Source organism: Ictalurus punctatus, chromosome 22, assembly GCF_001660625.3.
Source record: "Ictalurus punctatus breed USDA103 chromosome 22, Coco_2.0, whole genome shotgun sequence".
Lineage (NCBI taxonomy): Eukaryota > Metazoa > Chordata > Actinopteri > Siluriformes > Ictaluridae > Ictalurus > Ictalurus punctatus.
In genome coordinates this window covers 13,361,391-13,387,408 of record NC_030437.2, presented here as the reverse complement: position 1 = coordinate 13,387,408, position 26,018 = coordinate 13,361,391, and the positions used below count along the sequence as shown (strand labels likewise).

The window sequence follows — 26,018 nt, the reverse complement described above, 5'->3', positions numbered from 1 at the left end:
TCATACAGTTGAAGTTGGGCGTACATTCATCCTATAATTCAAATGTTTTTAACATGAGAGCTATTTGGCTCTTGAAAAAACAAGTCTCAAGCCACGTTCAACAAATAACACCACTGCATCTAAGATCTGTGTTTTTACCGTGTGTTTGAGAGGAAAGTCAACAGAGATGTAAGTTGCAAAACTTACTGATTGTTACTGTGCTGAGGCTGGAGACCCTGTCCATAAATGTTAAATAAATGTCTCCTCACAGAAAACTTATTATAAGCTGCAGATTGGGAACATCCATCACACAACTCCCTGTATTAGCTTTTACTACAGAAACAATCATATATTTGAACAAGTGCATTAATATAAACCTGTGAGTCGCCTTGCAGCCTGAACTACTGTCTGAGCTGCTGATACAGGAAGTTGTAGAATACCTTCTGACCAATCAAATTCAAGAATTTAACAGCACTGTGGTATAAAGCTTTATAATACAATGACTTACCAAAGGATAATTAACTCAATAAAGGCTAATTCAACATCAATTAAGAGGCTATGTCTTGGAATGACAGCAGTAAAGTCACTGTTGAGAATATGTGAAACCATATAGTTTAGGACACACACATTCCTGTAACCCAAAATGAGCCCTGGCCAATGAAAAATGATCCCTAACATGTGTCTGAAACCGTCCCCTTGGGGTAATCACAGTTAACAAAACACATAATGAGTTCACTATTGCGAACAATTCCTCCACCTAATGTTTGAATTATTTATAAACCTCATCTCCTGAGCACCACATTAACAAATCCCAAGTAAGCAAGCAGTCAGATGGAAAAATGTTATTTGGAAATCTGACTTGGGTCCTTGGGGGCCTAGGCAGAACATTCCCAGGGTTCATACTAGGCAGAAGTACCTGCAACACAAGTTATTTAAAAAGACCCAAAATACAGATGCTTGCTTAGGTTGACTTTTGCTGCTTATTCATTCTGGATGAAGTAGATATGATGACGGAGCAAGGGAAAGTACTAAGTTGTTACCTGATATCATAAATGTAGTGATATTGTTAGATTATGCAATACAGTATGCAAGACTGTAGTGACACAGTGAGCTTAAGTCAAAGAATGATACCATGGGATAACATACCTAGCTTGAAGAATATTAACTTCCTATACATTATATTTTCAACTCTGAATTATGATCCTAGTTATCAGTGATTATAAATGCTTTTGTTTAGGATGAACTGGTGTCATGGGTTAGATTAAACAATTGAAAAATGGTACTCTTAGGGCCGGTAACTATAGATACTTTGTTCTCTTTCCGTGTGAGTGAAAATAACATACAAACTTTAAGGAATTCTTTTGTTGTGCTATTTTGGAAACCAGCACAGATGTAAGTAAATTGAATCCTCTATTTAAATTTATATTCTGATTTCAAATAAAAGAAGTAACAGGACTAAAGTTAGTCTCAGTTTACTATAAAACTAAACCCAGGATGAACTGATTGCATCAGTGCAATCCTGATTATTTTAAAACAAATTTTAAAGTTTGAGTTAATTTTTTTTTTGTGTAATATATTTTATTGTAACTCAGATAACTACAACAAACTGTAATCTAATTTGTGTTATTGTTTGCACACACACAATGATATCATATTATATTATATTTAATTTTTTAATATAATATAATATAATATAATATAATATAATATAATATTATATTATATAGGGCGCACACTTAGTGGTTAGCACGTTCGCCTCACACCTCCAGGGTCGGGGGTTTGATACCCGCTGCACCCCTGTGTACGTGGAGTTTGCATGTTCTCCCTGTGTTGTGGGGGTTTCCTACTCCGGTTTCCTCCCCTAGTCTAAAGACATGCATGGTAGGCTGATTGGTGTGTCCATAGTGTATAAATGGGTGTGTGAATGTGTGTGTGTGAGTGTGCCCTGCGATGGATTGGCACCCTGTCCAGGGTGTACCCTGCCTTATGCCAGATGCTCCCTGGCATAGGCTCCAGGTTCCCCGCAACCCAGTAAGATAAGCAGTATAGAGGATGGATGGATGGATGGATAATATAATATTATATATATATATATATATATATATATATATATATATATATATATACACTACCATATTTATGTTTAGCAACACCTGAGGACAATAAATTGATCTACCTCTAGCTTATGAGCGAATGTTTATTGCGTGGCTCATACTGAATTTATATTCAGGGCATGTAATAAATTATGCCACAATAAAAGTGTCAATAGGGAACATACTGATGTCGGTTAGAGCCTGCATGTATTTTTATATTATATTTTACATAATCACCATACCCCCCCCCATTCATTTCTGTATCTAGGCCCATATGTGGATATACAGTCTTGTGTAGATATCTATTTGAAAGTGGATACTTGTTATAAACATTATGTCACATATAAGTGATATTCGCATCATTTAATGGAAGCCATACATGACTATATCCATAGTGAAATCCATAGACCATTATATGGCATACATTGGACACCATATATGGTCATATACACATTTCTGCACTTCCTTTTAGGTAAGTGCCAGAATTTAAGGTTTAGCGCTGTCGTGGCGCCCTCTAGTGTCACAACAGGCTAATGACCTGCTCAATTAATAACCAGTGTAGTTCAATTACCTACGAAGAAACTATAATTACTCACCAACACTGAGGACAAAGTACTGAGCTAACAGTTAGCGCTGCATTAATGTTTTCATTTAATTTAATTTACTTGTTTATTTATTTTTAACATTTTTGCTTTTTCTGCTAGCTCGGTTGACAAAAACGCCATATTGGAGGTGTAACTTACAGTGGGAGAAAGAACGTTAACTTGGAACATGAAATTAGTAAACCTGGGAAGAAAATGAAACAAAACTGAAGTGTTTAAAATTACCTCGAGGTAATAAAGATCTGACGGCGTTATCTTTGAGTCTAAATACTCATCGTAAGTAAGAAATTCGTTTACAGCTTCATCTAGATCCGTCTTAGCGTCGTCTTTCTCCATTTTGTTTGCAACCAATAGGTGATTTCCATAGCAACGGGGCCACGTGACCAGATTGGTTCCTTTAAGCACAAGCACAACAAATTTCATTTAATGTAACAATTAATTAACCCATTTAATAATTCAATAACTCAAGTTTTCACTCCATTTTAAATCTATTATATATATATATATATATATATATATATATATATATATATATATATATATATATATAGAAATTTTTATGTGCTTAGTGATTCTGTTGCTAATTTGTTGGTTGGTGTTGGTATTTCGTTATTCCTGTGGGAAGTTAGCAGATGTGTGCCTCTCCGACATCACAGTCAGACATTACTAATGCAGATACAATAGAGTTTCATAGGAGAAAAAAAAAAAACAATGATCTTAAACATAAGTGATAAAAGTCAGGTTTCACATTTAGATCCTAAAAACAGAAGAGCTGCTTTTCACCATATTCCAGCAACATTCAGTGTCATGTTAATAAGCAATCCAAGGTAGAAATAATGGAGACAGACAAAAAAAAAATCTCTCTTTTATTTTGTATACCCTTTCAATAGAATGAGTAACAATGTTGACAATATGGTTGACATTTATGCAGAATATTGGTCTTACTCCTGATGTGGACATCATGTCACATAAATGTTGTAAAGGTTTACAGCCACTTTGGCCATCAACAACAACAAAAAAAGCATATCATCCTACTATATAACATATGGTTGCATGATCGAAAGTTTGTAAGAATTTGTATGAGTCAGTGCATATTCAGGTTACAAATGGTTACGATTAAAACTGGGTTTGTGGTTGTAGCTTTTCTTACCACTTCATTCTTATGACATCCAATGAAGTCACTCTTGCTCATTATAATTCTTATGAATTTTGTGTAAGATCAGGTTACACTTGCTGCCCCTCCTCCAACAGGGTTTAGAAAACAAATGAAAAGCTCAGCAGACATTTCTATGGGTCAGGCTCCTATGTAAGATTGTAGGCCTGTGTTATGTGTATACTGTATGTGGGGAATGTTGAAGGTACTCATATGTTCTTCCTCAGTCGTATACTGAAGATTGTGAATGACTCAACTTTGGTATAAACTTGTGCTGAACTATGCTATAAAACATGTCTGGAAGTAGAAGAAAGTATCCAGCAAGCATTATGTCACCTAAGTAAAAGTGTACAGGACTACATGCTTAGAGGAAAAGGTCAAGTCTGTGGTTTCTTTCAAAATATATATAAATAATAACAGTACAACACATGTCCAGAGTCTGTCCTTACCTTGTTTCAGGTCTGGAGTTACTCAAATTAATTTCGGTTTCATTTTTGTAACTTTTTTGCAACAACATCGATTCTTATTTGCTGGATTTTCTGTAAAGCTCATAAAATGAATTGTCTAGCCATTTAGAAGGTTGTTTTTTCTACTTGCCTTTCAGGAGACATTATATTACAACATTATCAACACATTGAGATGGACTAGCATCCCATCCAGGTTGTACATTATTCCCACCTCTTGTCCTGTGTTCCCTGCATATCTGATGTAAATCTGTTCAGAATGAATAAATATTGTACTTTTTTCTTTCTTTCTTTCTTTTTATTTTTTAAAATTTATTTATTTATTTATTTATTTATTTATTTATTTATTTATCTATTTGTTTGTTTGTTTGTTTGTATGTTTCACTAAGATATTGTATAAAGCAATCCAAAATTAATTTTCCAAAAAAATAAGAACAGCTAGAATGTGTTTATTATAAATAGCATCTAGCTCTGCATAACATATGAAGAAACAATTTAGAATTTTGGCATTTACATCTCTGTGTTTTTCCCTACATTCCTGTAGCCCTAACTAGTGATTCAAGAGAGCACAAGACGTTTCTTTTTGCACAATACCAGATATTTCAAAAAGCACTGTAACTCAAAGAAATAATAAGATATACAGTGCATTTACTGCAGTACATTTCGCTCATCTTAGTTTCACCATAATCAGCTCTAGTGTTTAAACACTACAGAAAATGAAGATGAATAAATGAATGAAAGAAATATCAGAAAAACATAAATGTTGGCTCTTTAATCATAGCTGTATGAATTCCTGTGACTACCAGTCAGTATCATTATGGATCAGGTAAGGTCTGGAACTCTAAACAATGGTTAATATCAGTTAAATGATGGTAGGACTGGGTAGCTGTATTTACGAAAACTCATCTCATGTTACTGAGTACACAGCATTCTCAGGATCTTTCTGTTAGTCACTTGTGCCCTCTAGTGGATTTCAGGCTGTTCAGTTTTCCCAGAGATTGAGACAGAAGAGGCATAGATACTGCTTTAAATGTTATTGGTCATATCTCAGTCTCAAGAGAGGAAAAAAATCCTCAGTAGTAGTAAGACAACTGCAGTGTCATTCAAATCACAAAGGTCCCAAAGTTGCTCAGTGGGGTTGCACAGCCTGAGCACTGTACACGGAAAACTCATTGTTATGTTTCTAGACTGTTTGGACACAATATATACCTTGCAATTTGGTGCATTATTATGCTGGACTGATCAAATGATAGCAATAAATTGATGAACTTAGTAACAATACTCTGATGTTTACACTGACCTGCTGTGTTCAAACCAAACAGCAGGACTCCATGGAGCTTGGTCCAGATGTAGTTGGGCCAAATTCTGATCCTTTCTTTAGCCTGATACAGATGGAAACTAGATTTTTTTTCCATCCAGGGAACATTTTTCCACTCCTCAAATCCAGGTTTGCTGATGCTGTGGTCACTGGAGACAATCTGGAAAGTGGAGAATTCTGGACATCAGTGTTGAAACTGGATATGATTTGTCTCATTGTAGCCCATCTCTTTGTTGATGACATGATTCTTTCTGTCATCATGCACAGGATCCGTAGGGAGATGCTAGTACTAGCATGCACAGTACTGAATATCAAAGCAACATTCAAAATCACAAAGTTTGACTTGTTCGACTAATCCCAATCCTTAGTCGAATATGCCACAAATATCTGCCAAATTTGAAATCAATGCTTTCTCAAATGCTGGATACTTTTTTACCAAATGTTTTTTTTATGACAACCCTTATGAGAAAATCATATTATATTCTTATTACTATGATATTGATTTACTCAGGGGACTAGAGTAGTCATTGTAGATGCTTAATCCAGAGACATTTTGTGCATATCTGTAGGAATGTTTTGGATCATTGTCTTGCCTGACAGACCAACAACAATCCAAGTTTTAGCTTCCCAGCAGAGTCAGCATGATGACATTCTACAGTGTCCTAGAACTGGAAAGAACCCATAATGACATGTGTCCAGACAAGTTTCCCATGCCTTTTTGAAAGTAAAAAACCAGATGTGTAACATCATGTCTGTAGTTACACTTCTGGACATGGTTCTTTTCTGCAGAACCCACCTCTGGTCCTTTATTACCACAGGAATGTATGGTCACATAAGACCAAATTTCTAGTCATTTCAAATAGTTTAGAAATTGACACAAATGACAAGCTGTCTAATCATCTGAGACTTCAGCAGCAGCAGTTTGCTAAATTTAAATGGTTAAAATGTCTATCCTTAATCAGAAAGATTCATAATGCTGTTTTAAAACATTTTTTTAAAAAGTTCTACCAAAAATTTTTTTTTTGTTTTGATGTAGAATCATACCACAAATTTTTTTCCCCATCAAAACAGTTTTCCTAGTAGAACCTTATTTTAGATCCTAAGACCCATTAATAACCCAGTAAACCCTTACATAATCAATTTTCCCAAGAAAAGTATGTGTTATCTGTGTAATAGTGCAATACAAGATCCAAAATAACAATCAGATATTTCAAATTTAGGCTAAATTGTCTTGGTACTTGGTGTACTCTTGGTGTATTCTTTAAGGGTTCATTGGATAATTAAGGGCTCTTTGCTTCCTAAATTTTTTTACTTGGAACATTTTCTGATATGGAAACACTGTGCTGGGTTACCTCGGATGCACAACCAAATAAACCTTAAGGGTTAAAAAAAATCTGTAACAGTGTATAGTAAAGTAGTAACAATAACACAATAAAGTTCTCTTCTCCCTAAGACATAAAATGTTTTGGTTAGTGTATGTTAGTGACTCAATTACGCCAACCTGGGATTGTTATTGCCAATTTATTGTATAAAGGTGAAGTGTAGAATTGAAACAATATTTCTTGAATTGTTTCATTGACTACTGCATTCACTCATTATGTTGTTGGTATTGGATAATAGGGGTGCTTTTGCAATGTTAATAAAAAGTATTTTTTATTATTAATGTTATTATGTTAGAAGTTCTAATGTGAGGAGACACTGTGGGTGTCCTGCAACCCCACAGAGTGCATAATATGGACCCTAATCTACCACTGGATATTCACTACACTTTTAGACATGAAAACTAAAATAAAATGGTGCACAGTATACTGAATAGGATGCAGCTTTTGACATAGATAAAAGATTGAGCTGGCTAGTTACTTCACAGAGTTTTGTCTTATGTTTCCCTTCACAATAAATGCATACACAATGAGGGAGTCAAGCTTGAGGGACGGTCAAGGTTTTTGAAAGTGTTATTTCTGTGTTTTTCTGACATAGCTGAAGAAATATATTTTAGTTTTTACATTAAACTTTACTTAGTATATGCATATTGTACTGACTCTTTACTTTCCCTGGGATATAAGGCACCCATAAGACTGCAATTTTTTATAACATACTTGAACATATTCAAATTCTGGTTCTGCTATCATGCACTGTGTATATATATAAGACCAAATTAAACCTTGGACACACAGAAAACAAATCACAACATATTTAAAACCAGTATTAATTCATTTCTGTATATTAAAAGAGGTCAGCAATGTTTAAGGGTTCCAGTGCTACATCTTATCAGTCCATACAGGATTTTGTGGAGTTTTTTTGTGATTGTTGAGGACAAAAATTTTTGATTTTACTGTGGATTTATATAAAAAAAATTGCAATGCAACTTGCTGAGTTTTTTTGTGTGTTGTTTTTGCATAGAACTACTTGAATTGTCAAAAATGATTTGTGCAGTCTTTCACAGTGATGTTTGCTGGTAAATGAGACCTTTTGGCTGTATTCATGTTCTAACATGAATAGAAGAAGACTTTGGCTAAATGCTTGTTGTGATGATGTCACATGATGCATCTTGGCCTAAATCTTCAGAAAATCTGAGGCAATTTAGAAAAAATGGCAAGCTCCTCCGAACATTGCAGAGACTTGATTTTACATTTTTTTGCATTCATTTCTGAAATTGCAAAATCGTGAAATCCTGGAGGGACTGTCTTACCTTTATCTCATTATTACAGGGCTACATTGTCAAAAGTAATGTTGGAAAATCATCTTCATCAATGGCTGTAGGTCTTCAAGTACAACGGTGATCCCAAGCACTGTAGGATGATTGAAGACAAAATGTGGGACTGTTCTTAAGTGGGAATCAATATGGGCAAAAGGTTATCTTGTCTGTAGTAAAACATATGGAGACTTCTGAAAATGCAGTTTCTGGCAAAGTACCTTTCAATCATTTTGCTAGTGCCTGTTTTTAATATATTTTAAACATTACTTAAAGCAATTGTTGCATAAAATTAACAGTGAAAAGAATAGAGGAGGTTAACTAATCTATATAAAATTTTAAATAAAACATCATATGTATTATTTGCAAAAAAGTGCAAGGGTGCCAGTTTTTTTTGGCCACAACTGTATTTTGTGATTATCCTCAATTTTCTGAATAAGGCACATTTTGAATGGTATTGTTTCCTTTGTAAAATATATACATATATTCATCATACGCATTCAATTAATCTACATTTGGACAAAAAAAATTACATATACATTAGCATAAATACAGTTTATAAATAGATTCACAAAAGCCATTATGGAACTTATATACCTGTTCTTGCAGAGGTATTAGCTTTGGAATACCCCCATGTCAAGTTCAGCCTCATAGACATTTAAATTTGGACTTCATAGCCCTTTTCAGTTGAGTCACTTATTGAATGGAATGATAACAGTCAGATGAGAAAATTGCTTCATATACAACTGCTGTCTTGTTTTCAAGTTTTCTCCAAGTGTAAGACAATGCTGGTCTATCCAAACCTAAATTTTGGCCAGTACTTGACAGTTCGTGTTTGTTTCTGTCCCATGTTCATGGTGACTTTAGGGGCCCGAGGTTTTGGCAGAGCCTGAGTCCTTTCCTGTGTTTTGTCTGTTATCGTAAAGCCCTGTTGTAATTTCATGTGCAGGTTCATCCTGGGTAGAAAGTGTGTAGACACATGTTGGGATTTCACTCTGGGACTGGAGCCCATTTTGGCCTTCCCTCTTTTGTTGAGTGCCACAAACCACTCTCTCCCAGTCCGGTGATTCTTGTGTATAACTGATGCGTATGTATTGTAGCTGTTTTCTTGAAACCGCTCTCTGAACTTGCAGTCATCAGTGAACTTCTCCTGCAAAAACAATTAAGAAATCATTTAGTTCAGTGCAATCAGTGAACTCTGAGATGAGTCTTAGAAGAATGCAAGTCTTAAGGCCACTGAGGAACTAGCAGTGAATCATGTGCACAAAGGGTCAAACCTTGGCATCTAACACTGTAATGAAAACAGGCTGAGAATGAAAGTGGGATCATCTGGAGCACATCTGGGACAGTGATGATGTTTCTGTAGTGTAAGGTTACCTGAGCTATTATTTTCCTGTAAATCTCTAATTAGATAACCACATTTTATGCTAACAATTGTTGCAAGCCTCTTTCCATTAACTTCTTACTGATTGGCCATGTAAGAGCATTGCATTATGTTCATATATTATAATTATAATTAGCCTGTAACAATGTCTCAGGCCAAAATAGTAGGTTACACTAATACAAGATCTCATCTCTGAAAAAAAGTTCTGAAAGTCATATTTGAAAAGCAGCAGTAGAATTCAAATGGTGTGAAAGGTTCTTCAGTGGGACCTCAGAACATTACATCTAAATAAAGTCTAAACAATGAACTTGTTTACAGTAGACTGTATATTTTACTTACTGTATCTCTACTCTTTTCCTTCTTTAAAGACTAAGATCTAATAACATCCATGCCCCAAAACACCTAAGATTTGTAATCTCATTGAATTAATATTTTGTTTTTGTCAGCTATAACTAAACCACTAAAAGAAAAAAAAAAAAAAGCCAGTGAAATAAGATAAGAAAAGATGTATCCTTTGAAATGGGCTCCAAAATTTGTAAAAGCTTTTTTGTATTGTATTTGCATTTTAGTTTAGAGACTATCAAAGGCTACCACATCTTTTTAAAAAGTAACTCTACCACCAATAGTAATAATATGCAAGACTCTAAATAAAACAACTGTTAAATTGTTATGCATTAATGCGTTATAAAACTTTGTTCTTTTTTTTTTCTTTTACAGTTTCCCCTTTCACATTACACTTCCCTTGGTGAAGAATGCCATGTGCTCATGATTGTTTAGGCTTTTTTCCTTGTCCTGTCTCCACCTCTGTCTTGTCATTGGTTTGTAGCCCTATGGTGTTTACCGGTTAGTCTGTGATTAGTTTGTCTTTCTACCCTGCTGCTTCTTTGCACTGCAAAGTCTTATTGTGCTTTTGTTCCGTTTAGTCCAGTCTTTGTTTGTCTAGTTCAAGTTCCCTGTTCCATGTGTAATGTTTTTTGGTATGAACATTACTTGTTCACTATCTGTGATAACCCTTGACACCTTGATATCGGTGAAGGTCTTGACCCCTGCACTTTATTCTGACTACGATTCAAGGCTTGCCCAGAATGAATATTACATTGAGCACTTGTGTCCTGTTTCTGCGAACCACATGTTATACAGGACAGAGATATCCAATATCTCAATAATCATCATCTTTATCAGTGAGACAAAGCTAGAACACAATGCATAAACTGTCAGCAATTACCATGCACACACATTATCAGCCGCCACATTAGCAGCTGCTGCAGCCCAAGCGCTTCATGGCTTGATTGAGTTAGCCCCTCATAAAGCAAGCTAATGAAAAGCAGCGAGGAGATTATAACCACCGAGCTGCGCAAACGAGCGTTTGAGGCTTGCACAATTATTGTCTTTTACTTTTATCTATGGCACAGTCCTGGAAATGACTTCCCTATCCAAAGACTTAAAAATAGTAACAAACTCTAAGGGCTTCTGTTGTGCAGGCTAGAAACCTCATTGGTCCATAAAATAACATTATCTACCAGAAAGACAGATGCTCTCTGTATCTTATTTCAGGGAATCTTTACATACACACTGCGCCAGCATTTCCATTTGGGTAAGGTTTCACAAATGTGGCCATAGCATTTTTGTGATCTGAGTATTTTGAAACAGGAGCACATTTTACCATAAAACAATTCTACGAGATGCGAGCTTATGACATATTACACACAGTTTATAGCGATATTACAGCATTCATTCATAGTTCTTTCATCCTGTAACTCTATACACAATTATGACCTACTCATTTTGATAGACTGGAATATGCCCCTTTATTATAGTTACAATTTTTAAAAAATGCCATCTGCCTGAGACCTTAATGTTTTCGTAAGCAGTTATTATTCGCTTTACTTAAGCACTGGCTTTTCCGGTTCTAACAGCTGACTGACCTCATGAGATAATTATCCAGCACACTCAAGGGGAAACACAAATGAGGACTGGAACAGAGAAACTCTGTGGGTTTTTATTTTATTTAATTTTTTACTGCATCCAAATGCAGTAATGCCATATTTACTGCATTTATGACAAGATACACATTTTCTGACAACTCTGGGCTCTCAATATGGTGGAAGCCATGAAAGTTTGGTTTGTGATCTATGTCAAGTATAATCACAGTTTAATTTTAGTCATATGCATTATTTCCTTAGTAATTCATCAACACATCATAGGAACATGTTGATATTCCTGACACGTTTGTCTAATTTTCAGTGTCATTCTGTCTTTACATTTTTTGAATAATGGATGTCAATCATTAGGCTTAGTTATTATTTTAATTATTATGTACACCTCCATATTTCCCTTCTCATGTTGAAAAACATTTTCCCCCCCAAAGTTTTCCCATCTTTTCAAACAGTCTATAAAGATAAAATACGTTTTCTGATTTGTGATGATGCTTTGTATAGAATCTTTTTTTTCTGACTCTATTAACAATATACAAACCACTATATAAAGCCAGTTCTCATAGAGGGAATTTAAAAAGTATGTATTTATACTGTATATACTGTATGTATTTAATAACATACAGACTTTGAGTATGAATTATCTTCATATATACTAATAGTCAGGAGTTTGGATTTTCTATTCCTAAAAATACAGCTGGTGGGAAACTATACTGTGTGCCCAAGGATAGTCATTCCCCACTATAAAGCTTGAGTAACCCCAATCACTGGAAAAATAAAACTTGTTCTGGTTTACTGAAGAGCGCAGCATAGCAGAAAATGATGCCAATTACAGATTGACCAGCCATAACTTCCTGGAGGCATGTAGATTGCTGTGGGTTGCCATAGTGCTCTGGATGTAACTACAGTGTTTCCCTGTGAATCTTATTCCTCACGGCAAGACAAGTTAGTTAATAATATCACTTGCTTTAAACAGCTATAAAAAGTCGTTCCGTCACCAATCTGTCTTTTTTCTCTCTCTTATAATTAATAAGACAGAATAAATGTATTATTTACAGAGAAACCAGAAAGACTCTCCCAATGGTGGAAATTTTACTGACTGTTACAAAGTGCTGACACTGGAGACTCCTTCTATAATTGTTAAATAAATGTGTCCTTGCAGAAAATTTCACCATATCAATGATTAGAGGTCTTCTTTGTTAAATAACAACATATTTGTGAATCTGTTTATTATTAGACTATGTATTAGACTGTTTATTATTAGACTATGTTTTAGAACGAACATGTTAATAGAAAACTGTGATTTGAATTACAGTCGGAATGACTGTCAGAACCATTGTAATAGAAAATTTATCGACCCCTGACCAATCAGTGCTATGGTCCAAATATAACTGCTTATTCCAATAAGTGTAGATTTATATAAAAACTGCACATAAAGACCCAAGAAAAGCAATAGAGTTTTTTGTTGAAATAAGGTTGTTATGATACATTCTGAGCAGACCTTGTAGCTCAGTGCACGTCTGCTATGTGAGTGTTCTGTAATTGTGATGCTTATAGCTTGCCGAACGATGGTTACTATGTCCTAACACCATTTTTAATGTCAGTCAGCTTTGAAAATGCCATAACACAACCAATCATGCTTCAACAAAAATCTATTGCACTGGCCCAGGTGTAATATCAACTTCTTCATCTTCAAAATCAACTCTGACCAAAGCCCAAAGCTGACTTTATGACACCTAATGCCATTTGGAATACCTTTCATAAATAGTTATCTATATATATATAGTTATCTATAGTTATACCTTATCTTAGTTATCACAAAAGGTTTACATAGGCGTCATGTAACCCTATAAACACCACCCTTAAGTACAGTGTTATAGCATTTTTAGTTCAAAACAAACAACCTTAAACAAAATGGGGATAAATTGAATCCAAACCAGCAGATGTGTTTAGTTGAAAGTGCAGCACTTACAAGGTTCATTCTTTTCCCTTGAAGTACCATGGTGTCTACCGTCTCTCAGCATAATCATCATTAGTGTAGTGTTACTGCGCTGAGTTATTGTAGATAGAGTCCTCTTGTTAGATTTTATCTTTGAATGTTCGTTTAAACTCCATTTTAAGGCACCTTTCCCATATGTCATATGTCACTTAGGTAAGGAATAACACATGAAAGGGGTGTGCTGCTATAGGAAAATAATACATGATGCACTGATTTGATTTGGCCCAACTTGAAGTGGATTTACTGTTACCAACCTTAAGTGGAATATTTTTCCAATAACAGTCTTTTATTCCCCTTGCACCACAGTGGATTTACAATGATTACAATTTTCACTTCATTATTCAATGACATCTCATACTTTTTAACCATTTATAGTTACATTTGACGTTATGTAATGTCCATGAGACAAGTTAGTCCCTACTATCACTTATACTTTAGCATCTATAAAAGGCAACATCGTTCCCTCACCAGTCTCACTGTTTTCTCTACTCTTGAAGTTAATAAGACAAAAAAAACCCAAAAAAAACACAGCTTGTCATGTTACCAAGAAAAGAGATAGTCCGCCCTCCTGAAGACTTTCCCATTGTGGAAAACTTACTGACTATTACAAAGACATCCGAGACGCATGTTAAGTAAACATCTCCTAACAGAAAACATATCAACCATTATAAATAGATAGATAGGTAGATAGATAGATAGATAGATAGATAGATAGATAGATAGATAGTAGACAGACATTTATCTTTGTTAAATAACAATACTTTTTTAAAAATCTGCTTATTTTTATTCTTTGATTATGTGAAGCATAAACCATACAAGTCCCTGTGAATGAATTATTACTATAGAAACTTATTCTATAGAAACATATTAGAAGAAGCACATTAATATAAACCTATGATTTATGTTACAACTGAAACTACTGTCAGTGCTGTGCTGTATTGAAAATAAATCTACACCTTCAGATTCGAGAATTCAACAGCACTGAGATATAAAATTCAGTAAATGCATAAATACATTGGTTGAAAGTAGCTTGTTGTACTTTCTGGCTAGAGCATGGTACTTCTCCCTCTACTTCACTCCCTGTCCCCTTTGCCCATTGTTTGCTTTATAAATCCAGGCAACCCTTTAACCTTTGAAAAGATTACATTTGTAATGGTTTGGGGAGAGGTCACGCAGCGTGATATACATCTGTCTTCCCTCCGCCATTATCTCAGCAATAAACTGCCCCTGTGAAAACATCTAAATATTAAATATGACAGACAGTGCAACGACATCAGACGCTGTGACACCCGATACCCGTGTTGGCTGCGCCAGCGTGTATGTGGACAGCAGTGCTCTGGGGTTTAAGAGCTGAGCTGACAGTACTATTAAATAAACCCCTGCAACTGTAGCTGGCCTGAGGAAAATCAAACCTAATTCAACACTGATGGAGCCACTGCAGCTGCTCTAATTGCTGATGATTTCTGGAGCAGCTTAAAGGATCATCTTCAGATTTATGTGTAGGCTTTTTCCGTCTTGCATTCCCCCTTGACCCACTCCATCTACTTTCAGCAGTCTTACAAAGTTCCATTAATACTCAGAGTTGTGTAAGAGAGTACCTTTTAGGCACATCAGTGCTAAAAAAAAAAAAAAAAAAAAAGATCAAAAGAATGGGAAATACTGTATTTTAGCATAAATAAAATTTTTTTTTAAAAGCTCAGACATTGATGAGGAGTGTAATTTAAATGGATTAGGGATTATATGTGATACCATTTGTTACAATGTTCTCTAATACTAGTTGGTACCCAATCAGAGGAGAGTAAACTCCCTCTCAATAGCACATCAGGAAGCACAACAGCAAAACCAAAAACACATCAACATTAAACCCAAATGGATATGTTATATCCTTACTAAACATGACACGATCATGGCTACATGGCTACAGGGCATGTCAGTCTGAAGAGATGGAGGATGTTTACAGTAAGAGAAAACGTGAGCCTAAATTAATCTACAGAGGCTTTTATTTATTTTTTTTTTACCAAGGGCATTCACATGATGTCATTTTTTTTGCTGTCAGCATTGGATGGCATTAATATCAATATGCGAACACTGAAAGCAAGGAAACCATGTTATTCATTACTCCTCATGCTAATAACATATGTCACCTTGCATTAAATCTAGGTTAACTAGATACCAGATTGAAAAAGTGCATCTTTTTTCCTCGTGATAGTCAAAATGCTGTGTCCAATCCGCAACAAGCATGTGGCCTTCAATAAGGACCTATGTTTTCCATTTTGATTTAATGTTGATGTGTTCTTTTTCTGGTGGAGTTTTCTGATTTGCTGTTTGGTTTTGTTAAGTGTTGATTTGCACTTACAGGGCCAACCTATACAATGACTAGGATCTGGTTTAGGACACATCCACTCTAGCCTGATGAGCCATTTACATTACTGCTATTTATGTGATGAGATGTAACTTATTCATTGCAGAATGATAAAACAAACCATGTAGTGTACACAAACTAGTGTACTTTGAAACACAAGTTCCCCGTGTTAGATTGCTAGTTAGTTCTAGGTTTTCTAGTGTAGGATATATTGAGCGTAGTATTAGTATGTGAAACTGTGAACTCTAAATCAGTCCAAAAGATGAAATCAATTCGCACATTTATTTTACCAACTTACATTATCAATTTATAGTTTGGTATCTTTGCATAAGATCTCTGAAGTGTCACAGATTCTGCCATCTTGATGCTCTTCATCTTCTCTCTCTCTCTTTTTCTCTCTCTCTTTTTGCACCTGTGTGTCTCTGTTTGCTCACCATATTGATTCCCCCCAACTCGATTATCAAGCATCCCAGACTCTTTCCTAATCTGCCTTTCCCATTAACGCATGCTAATGAGCTCTGACTTTTATCAGCTGGACTCAGGCTCAAACAGATACTTGTCAGCAGTTGACATGGAGCGGCTGTGCGCTCAGCGAATCTTTATCATTCATGAACCTCTCAGATTTGCAGAAACTCACAAAGCTGACATTCGTCCTGATGTGAGGTGAGATGGAAAACGTCATCCCAGAGGGTGCTGCTGATACTAATTTAACATCATGTGTGTGCGTGCGTGCGTGCATGTGTGTGTGTGTGTGTGTGTGTGTGTGTGTGTGTGTGTGTGTGTGTGTGTGTGTGTGTGTGTGTGTGTGTAAAAGCTCCATTTAACTTGCTCATTCCATCTGTGAGCCATGAATTTTGGGAATCTACAGTATATGGAGACTATTCATTTGAACTGCAGAGGATTTTCCAAATCTCATACACAAAATAAAGATTTCATGTAAATGTAAAATGTCAAGTCTACAACAAGGTTAATCAATTAGTGAGAAGTGCAGGAATGATGGCCATCGTGTTTGCAAGAATGTGACCTGCTGAAAGTAACAGCAATCCAACATTATTAGAAAAACTAAAAAAAGACATTGAAATTTAGTGTGACTACAGATATAATTAATTATACGGTCAGTAATTATTTAATGCCTGCCAAAATACTATTTATTTAACCCACAAGAATAGAATGAGCAGTTAAACCCATAACATTACTTAAAGGTATAAGGATTTTAAGCTGAATTGAACCTGGCACTGGTTAAACTTCTTGTGAATGCCAGAAATGCACACTTTATTTTGTTTATTTTACATTTTCAATATGCATTAATGCTCAAAGTAATCTAGCCTCTAAAACCTACTTGCAGCATTCATATTTTAATGCCCACTATTCAATTATTTACAATGTAATCAATTATTACCAATTTCTCATTAATTAATCTTATTTAATCAGAGAAAGTGTTCTTGATGCTGGTTGGCTCAATTTTTTCCCTTTTCCTCCAACAGTATTGCAAAACGAGTTTAGGTTATTGAAAAATGCAATATATGTTGATAGAAAATAATCATTCATACAATTTTGTTTTTGTAATTTAATTTACACACATTACACACGTTTTTTTTTTTTACTTTGTACTTATAAATATTAACAAAATAGCATGCATTCAACAATTTAAAACAAACAAACATCTGCACAATCACAAACCTTCTTTCTTCTAACACTCTGAGCTGAATTATTGTCAGAGAGTTTTGTTTCTGTTTCATCTTTTGTTCCAATAAAGCTCTGCTCTGTCTAAATGCTCGTGTGCAGATTATACAGCCCCAATTTAAAAAAGTTGGGGTAAAATGTAAATAAAAACAGAATGAAATGGTTTGCAAATCTTATAAACCCATATGTTATTCACAATAGAACATATAAAACATATCAAATGTTTAAACTGAGGAAATGTACCATTTTAAGAAAAAAATTAGGTAGTTTTGAATTTGCAAAGCAGTTGGGACGGGGCAACAAAAGGCTGGAAAAATGTTACTTCCCAAACAATGGCAACATCTTTTATAATAACACCTGGTGCAGTTTGCTGGAGAATATTTTTCCTCCAGCCATTACATCCAGAACTTGATTTATTTTTATGTAACACTTACGCATATATCTTTAATATGGTATCCAAATACATTTCAAAAATCAATTTCATTTTGTAAACACATTTTTACTTAGACTTATGAAGATGTATAAAGTCGAAACACATTATGTGTAAAAGCGAAGTGGACATGTATGCATTTGTGGCATGGACGTATATTAAATAACAAACTCAAACATGTCTGAATACTTATTTCCCATCAGTGTATATAAAAAGAATTATGAGTAGTTGTGTTATTATTAACAGTTCAGTGGAATAAACAGCAATGCCATCTTTTTTGAGTTTTTTTTGAATGTGTATTTGAGGGTAAAATCAGAATTTCCTAAATAAAACTAAAATAGACCAAAATGGAAAACAAAAATAACTTCAGCCTTACATTCATCACTATCATAATTGCTTACATTTCCTATTATTCTATTATATTATCTATTATATATTTCCCAATACTCTATATTATAATGTTATGGAATAATATGATGTAAGGGGAAAACTGCATAATAAACCTGATGTTAAGGGATTACAACAGAAAGAACAGAATGGAAAAAAATATAACACAATCCCCTCTGTGTTTGATGCTATAGTTTTATGAGTTGATGTGAGAGTGTAACATGTAAGTACTGACTCACAGTAGCATGAAGCCATCCTCTCTTATTCATGGCTAGAAATCGGTTGCTGAAAACTCCTCGGATTCCTATAACTCCTTGTGATATGGAAAACAGTTCCAGTAGACCTGCAGACCATCACAAATACATTTTATATGAGTGATGCGTGATAAGTGATCTGAGAAAGAGAGACTTATAGTAGCATGGTACTGGATATAACCTTAACCAATGAATATACAGATGGTCATTTACTATATACTAAAGCAATGGTGCAGTCCCATATGAAAAATCTATTACCTTGTTATTTCTGAAGACGGTAGAAGCCCTTCAAATGTACATCCCACATGGAAAATGAATCTGTTCATCATAAAAGTGAGTAACTTTATCTGACTCTTTTGGTTCGGTAGGGCCAGATTGTCTGGTTTTATCAGGAGATGACAAATTCAACATTTCAGAAGATCCTTAATCCTTCAGGTTTAGTTCTATCACTCAGTTCATTTGACTTTGCCTTTTACCCTGCTTTATATTCCATTTACCTTTGATCCAGCACATCCGAACAGGCTTAATACAACGGCATGTGCCTTGAACACAGAACCATTAACAGCAATTCAGTGCACGGCATTCTGGTTCTCGACCAAGTAACATTCTCATGTGAGTCACTGCAGCTGTTCGCATAGAGCATTTCCCAATAAATATACAGACACATGTAATGCCACATGAACAGTAGCACACTTTGGAATGGCCTAATAAGTTAACCACGTGTGCAAATCAAGCCGGGGGATTTATTCATTTTGAATACGTAAGCAACACATTTTGATTTGCTCTTCAGTAATGAAGAAACAGATGACAGAGTTCAAGAGAAAGAGAAAAAAGAGAAGTTGGTAAAGAAATGATGGTTTACAGTTGCTGTAACATAAATGATCACAGTAACCAACTTGTTTCATGGACATACCACAATCGTAAATATAATTATTAATGGATCAAACATAATAAAGAATTAAAATTTGTAACTGTTTGCAAATTGCTGTGGCATTAAAGGAATAAAAATGTGTGCTCTTATTGTGGTGGTAATGGATCACAAAACACTTAAACTAAACTTAGTTTGACTGCGAAAGCCTGTTCAACTTATACTGCATAAATGGCCCAATAAAATATTGAGAAATGTATTGTAGTCCCTTATCAATAACTGTGGCAGATATCTAAATTTAAAAAGTATGAATATAAAGCATATACTGATAATATGTCGCCACATATGAATCTGAAATAGTTAAAATAGTTAACATCATGCTATTTTGTATAGCTAATGATGTAAGAAAATTGTTATTATGAAGTAGGTTGGCCTGAATTTTAAATATCAAACAAACCAGAAAAAATAAAAATCTGAAAAACTGTATTTGTATTTGTATTTTAGCATTTTCTGAACAAATAATCTAATACTGCTGCTGCAATATCTGTTACTGACATCAGATTTTTTTTTAAAATGTGATAAACATACAACACAGGTATAGTGAAAACTGTGATACACCCACTTTAATAGTCAAACACACAAATTTGTCATAAAATTCCAACCTATTTATGAAGCAGTCATAGATGGATGTTTTAGTCTAATAGGGCTGCATAAATTGGGCAAAATTGCATATTTAAATGATATTGCAATGGTGATATACCTTGCACCAGGGGTGTAATTTATACTAAGAACACTGCGGACATGTCCTCTGTCCCTTTACTGCAAGTTCTGTCCACGACTCTGTTAAAAGTTTAGTTTGTCATTATGAGCATGTTACTTATTGATGATGCACGTTTCCCCACTTTTCAAAATCTACACACATGCCTTGGGAATTAATTATTATTTATATTAAATTTGATTCCTTTTAATAATGCTAATATTGTGAATAATATTTATTGTGTAATAAACAAATAAGCAAACCATTATTACAACTTTAATCAGACTTGAGAAGTGTTTTTCTTCCACAGCTGAGATATGATAGATATTTAAGTATATGCCATTAAAAGAAGTATAATAGGAGTAAAAACATGTTATTACTCATTAAAGAGCTTATTTGAATATTATGTAGTCTCTTTGTATGCATCCTAATTTAGCATACTCACAGAATACCAAACGGGGAAATGCATTTCGCAGGATCATGCATTTTACAACATTCTGTCATATCCAGCTCGCACGCCAGTAGTACTGCAATAATTATTGACGCATGATATATTGCACAGCCCTAGCTTTCCAAAGTCGCGTAAATGCGTTGAAGTCCACAATCAGGTACTTACTGAGGTTGCTGGGCTCGTGACTCCCGTTCACTCTGCCGTTGGGATGGATCTGGAGGTGGAAGCCGATGCCCACCCTGCAGTACAGAGTGCCAGTGCGGCGACCCGAGGCCACCAGGTGATCCTCCAACCAAACAGCCGCGGTGCCAATCAGCTGAGCTACAAGCACGAGCAAGAGAGCAACATTCATTCTTCCCCAAAACAACTCTCTCTATTTTGTTCTCCCTCTATGCACCAGTTAAGTCATGTCCTGCATTTTGTCCGTCTTTTTGCCACAGAGTACAGGTGGCTAATAGCCAGGAGCTGGAGCACTGTAGAAGAAGATATTTATATCGCCAATGATCTCACTGGGCTACGCGTGCTTGGATCCTGAAGGACGCTCTCTCTCTCTCTCTCTCTCTCTCTCTCTCGACAAATCTGCACAACCAACTTTGAACTTCAAACCAAACACGTACCACGTCCTTCCCCCAAACTGCCCCTTTTACGCACGTGCGCGCTTGTTTACGACGCACAGGACGCGCGCGTGTGAATCCTAACTGCACGAGACGCACGACGCTCTTCCAGGGTCTCTCATCGACCTGCACTTTCTCTAAGTCTAAGCTTTGGATCCTTAAGAGCTCCGGAGAAAGTCTAAAATAGCAACGGTGCGCGTCTGGATCTTTCTCCCACACGATGACCGCTGCGCCTCATAGGACACAAGTAACATAATGCTATTGGATGTTGTGCTGCACGCGCATGCATCTATGTGGGCACTTAAGTCACACTTAAGTCGCAAAAATTAATTACTTGTAACTTGACTTGGACTCGTGAACAACTGACTCGAGACTTGACTTGGACTTGAAGACAGAAACTCGTGAAAACACAGGTCACTTTGGTTTGGCATTCCCGATTACGTTCTCTCTTTACTACCCCACATGACATCATCAAACACCACATTTTTCTATTCATTCCTCATTCATTCATTCCTTATCATCCCTATCATTCCCTAGTAACACAACAATTCATTTCTAAACACACCAAGCCAGCATTATTATATACATGCATCACACATCTGAAGGCACATGTTCATCACCCATTGGAAAAGTGCTCTTATATAAATGAACAAACAAACAAAAACAATATAGTCAAGTCTTACTTTGTGATAATCTTCATGTCATTTAATTTGAAAAGCAATCAATTCATCCAAAAGGAACCTGCGGTGTTACACAGCTGTCAGGGACTTGCTTGCTGTCCATTTTCAAGAAGTAAACCCCAAGTATTAATTACCATATGCATATAATATACAAGTATACCAAGTTAAATTGCATCTATACACAGGGGTTTTGTTACCGCCGGTGCTCACTGGAAGACTACTTTACCCATCATCACCCAAATATAGCAAACTACAGCAACTCAAATAGATCAAAATATACACCACGTTGGGACTTTGTACTAAATGACAAAAAAAGTAATATCTTCTAATTTTCTATGAATGTTCTGTTTTCTTGTAATTATAGAGAGAACATTTGGATCAAATGTAATAGTTTGAAAGTAATAGTTTTTTGATACGTTATTTGAATTTGAATTAATGATTTAAGTAAAACATTGTGTGCTTTATTAGGCAATTTTGAATAAATGAACAAGACATTTTATAGAAGTAATTAGTTGTAATATTTCAAAATTGATTATGCCTCATACACTGTACACAATAACAAATACACATACACAATAACTAGCTGAAAGCTGAAAGAACTATTGCTAAAATAGAACAAAGACTTGGACTACAGGGACTTGTGAATGTGTCAGTAAAATACTGATAGACATGTACTATACTTATTGTTATATAGTAAAGGTTTTGTTAAAAAGGAATACAGATTTATTATAATGGAAATTGGGAGTGTCTACTAAGAATGTTTTTGGGTTTTCACTGTTCTAAAATCACAATATTTGTTTGACATTTATTTCATTTGATGCCACAGGATTTGTAATATAAGAGTTTTTCTTGCCGTCAGAACTTCAGGATAATCCTAATGCTATTTAAGTAAGACCACGATGTCCATGATGGCTCAATATATCAGCAGAATGTCCAGCATTTTTAAAGTAATGTGTCATGAAAACATTCCAGTTTTAGTCCCTGGATGACTAAGAAGCTAACGCCTTTTTGTTTCACATGTTGCACAACTCTTGATTGACCTTAATCTTAACAGTGTGAGACTGTTTACTTCCTAAATTGTAAAAGTCATTTGTTCCTGTTAGGTCCTCCAGTGACTTGAGTGAGGTAATCCACCAGATGTCTATAAACAACCACTGCTCTGATTGATTCATCAATGCTCCTGGCTTTTAGCTGCCTCAGAGACTTTACGGTGGACTCTCACCATTCCCTAAAAACCATTTGTCTTACTTTGGCATGACTGATCATTATCTACACACCAAAAAAGCAAATGGGCAAAGATGGGTTTTGAAGTTGCACCGTCACACATGATGGTGTCTGGACAGTGTTAAAGCCAATGTCTGATCTTCCCGAGGATGGATGCTCCATTATAGTAAGTGTTTAGGAGAGTTATTATCCTATAGCCAGTAAGATTACAGTAATGCAAAGTAACAGCACTTATATATTACTACATTAAAGCACATTCCAAATGGATCTTCTATTTGCACATGCATCATCCTATCAACAGAATATATTTCTCTTAGGGATTTATGCCACCTCAAGACAGATAACATAGACACCTCAAGATATATTTATATATTTATATATTTATGTGATTTTCATGTACAGTCGTGTGACAAAAAAAGTCCACCCCATAAAAATTGCTGACTTTTTTGACATATTTCGACAAGTAAACATATGAAGAGTGACTATTAATAATGTTTATACGGTTGAACAAATCCACAAGGAAAATTAGATTTTTCAGTTATTTATTCAACAGAAAAATCAATAGATGGGATTTTCTTCTGTGGAAAAAGTAAGTACACCCTTGGCCTCAGAAGCTAGTCTTGCCCCCTGTATCAGAAATAACTTCTTGTAGGCATTTTGCATAATCGTCAAAAAAGCCAGCAATTTACATGGAGTGTACTTATTATTCACATGACTGTAAGCCTAAGCCATGGAGAGTTGAAAGTCGTAGTGTACTGTTGGGTAGGCGGGGTAGTGCTGTTGTTTGAAACTGAGGTTACATTGATATCACGTGAAATAAACTTTTTTTTTTTTTAATTTCCATATAGAAATTTCTAACACATCATTGATTAGTCTGTCAACAAAGTCTTTACATTTACAAGAAATAGAAACGTAAAAGGAGTAGAGTGTACAATTAGAAGAGTAGAAGGTCTTAAAATAGAACCTTGTGGAACTCCGCAGGTAACAGATTCCCCAATGCAACAACAACTGCTCGCTCAGCAATCATTTTAAACTATTAAAACAATTTAAATTATTTTAAAATGTTCCCTGAGAAACCAACTGATTCAAGTTGATGGATAAAGGTCTTAAGAAAAATACTGTAATAAACAAATTTTTAGTGAAGACAAAAATTAGACTAAAATAGATTTTAATAGATAGGGCATTAAATAAACTGTCATTATATCACATTTGTATAAAAACTTTCCAACAATGTTCACAATGCTGCTTTCACAAATGCTGTGCTTCTCATAAATATGCCATTTAAAGGTTGTGAAGTCCACCAGGAATCACTAATAGTCTGCCGGTACTCATTGTTTTGTAGTTTAATTTTAATTTTGTGCCATAGGATGCATTAATGGTACCTTGTGTACTTAAAACAACACTCGACTGGTGTATATATTTACAGTTCTCAGAAATGCTCCTCAACCCTCACGGCTCTGTGAGCATAGCCTCAGTCATCTGGAACATTCTGCCTTGGCAAGGCAGAACAGGAGAGCAGGATTCTGCGTCCGATCCCCTTCTCCCTTTCAACCCACAGACATATTTTTGAGCTTTAGGGGTCAAAACGTCTCACTCTTTTTCCCCCCTCCATCCCAAAATGCCAGAGTAATGCCAGAGAGACCCAAAGAGAGCCACTCAGTTCCAGTGCATCGTGTCAAAACAGTCTGCGGATCAGCCGAGCATTTAATCAGTGCAAAAGATCTCAACATGTGCATGGGACAAAAGTGCCAGTCCATTAATGTGTGGGAATGACTGCGCTGCTTTGACTACAGTCTGGTACGTTTGAACATAAAGAAGCACCTGTTCACTCATTCCAGACAGCGGCACCTGTCAAATGTAGGCCTTAGCCAGTGATGAGAAACTGTCAGGAGTGGAACCTTCAGCATGATTAGTTATCATTAGTTATGAATCATGTTATTTCAATAGCAGCCTTTCCCATACATTTCCATAAAAGTTTATCCATTTGTAGTTACACTTAATTATTTCTTTCATTCATTCTTTTTTTTGTTTTTTTTTCCTTCCATACATAATAAACAAAACAACATATCATTCACCATATCCACAATTATATGTTTTTCTTTTATATAAATGTTTTTTTTTTTTTTTTTTTTACTATAGGAATAGTGTATGTCTTATTATAGAAATGGTAAAGTATTAAATTGAATACATTAATATAAAGCTATTATTTGAATTATTGTTGCCACTATTGTCAGAGCTGCAGTAATAGAAAATTTAGCAATACCTTCTGACCGATCAGATTTCAGAATTCAATTCAATTCAATTCAAATGTGGAATGTTGATTTTGGTATAAAGAGTGTTATCTGCAGGATTGTGATGTGAAAAATAAGAAAGGGCTGCTGTACATACTTCTACATCTAGTGCAGACAGTGTAACAAGTGTAAGAAATGTTTAGTGTACAAAAATACAGTTTCTGTATTTAAAAATACAGTTTCAAATCCTGCGAAACAGGATTTTCTAGGTAAGTATACTGTACATAGTACTTTCCAGGCAACCTCATCGCCTGAGAATTTTGTACCTGTGCGACATGGAAAACATAGAATTCATCTAAATGTCCCATAAGGTATAAATTTCAAACCCATTCCTAATAGTAACCTTATATTTTCATACAAATGAAATGAAAAATGCTATGAAGTTGCAAGTGTGAGAAC

At 35.2% G+C, this 26,018-nt stretch overlaps 2 protein-coding genes across 3 annotated transcripts in view; both read right to left on the bottom strand.

Moving 5' to 3' along the window:
• Window positions 1–3,027, bottom strand: part of cfap299 (cilia and flagella associated protein 299) — a 59,010-nt gene extending 55,983 nt beyond the window's left edge. The window contains exon 1 of one of the 2 annotated variants that reach the window (XM_017451178.3): window positions 2,900–3,027. In XM_017451178.3, the coding sequence (XP_017306667.1) occupies window positions 2,900–3,010 (111 nt within the window). In that variant the 5' untranslated portion in view covers window positions 3,011–3,027. 2 annotated transcript variants of the gene reach the window in all.
• A 5,678-nt stretch (window positions 3,028–8,705) lies between these two features.
• fgf5 (fibroblast growth factor 5) lies at window positions 8,706–21,341 on the bottom strand. Its single transcript, XM_017451342.3, has 3 exons — window positions 20,976–21,341; window positions 18,720–18,823; window positions 8,706–9,451 (listed from the first exon to the last, which is right to left on the bottom strand). Exons 1-3 carry the CDS (start codon window positions 21,160–21,162, stop codon window positions 9,095–9,097), a joined length of 648 nt encoding a protein of 215 aa, XP_017306831.1. The 5' UTR covers window positions 21,163–21,341; the 3' UTR covers window positions 8,706–9,094.
• Window positions 21,342–26,018: the final 4,677 nt, after the last annotated feature.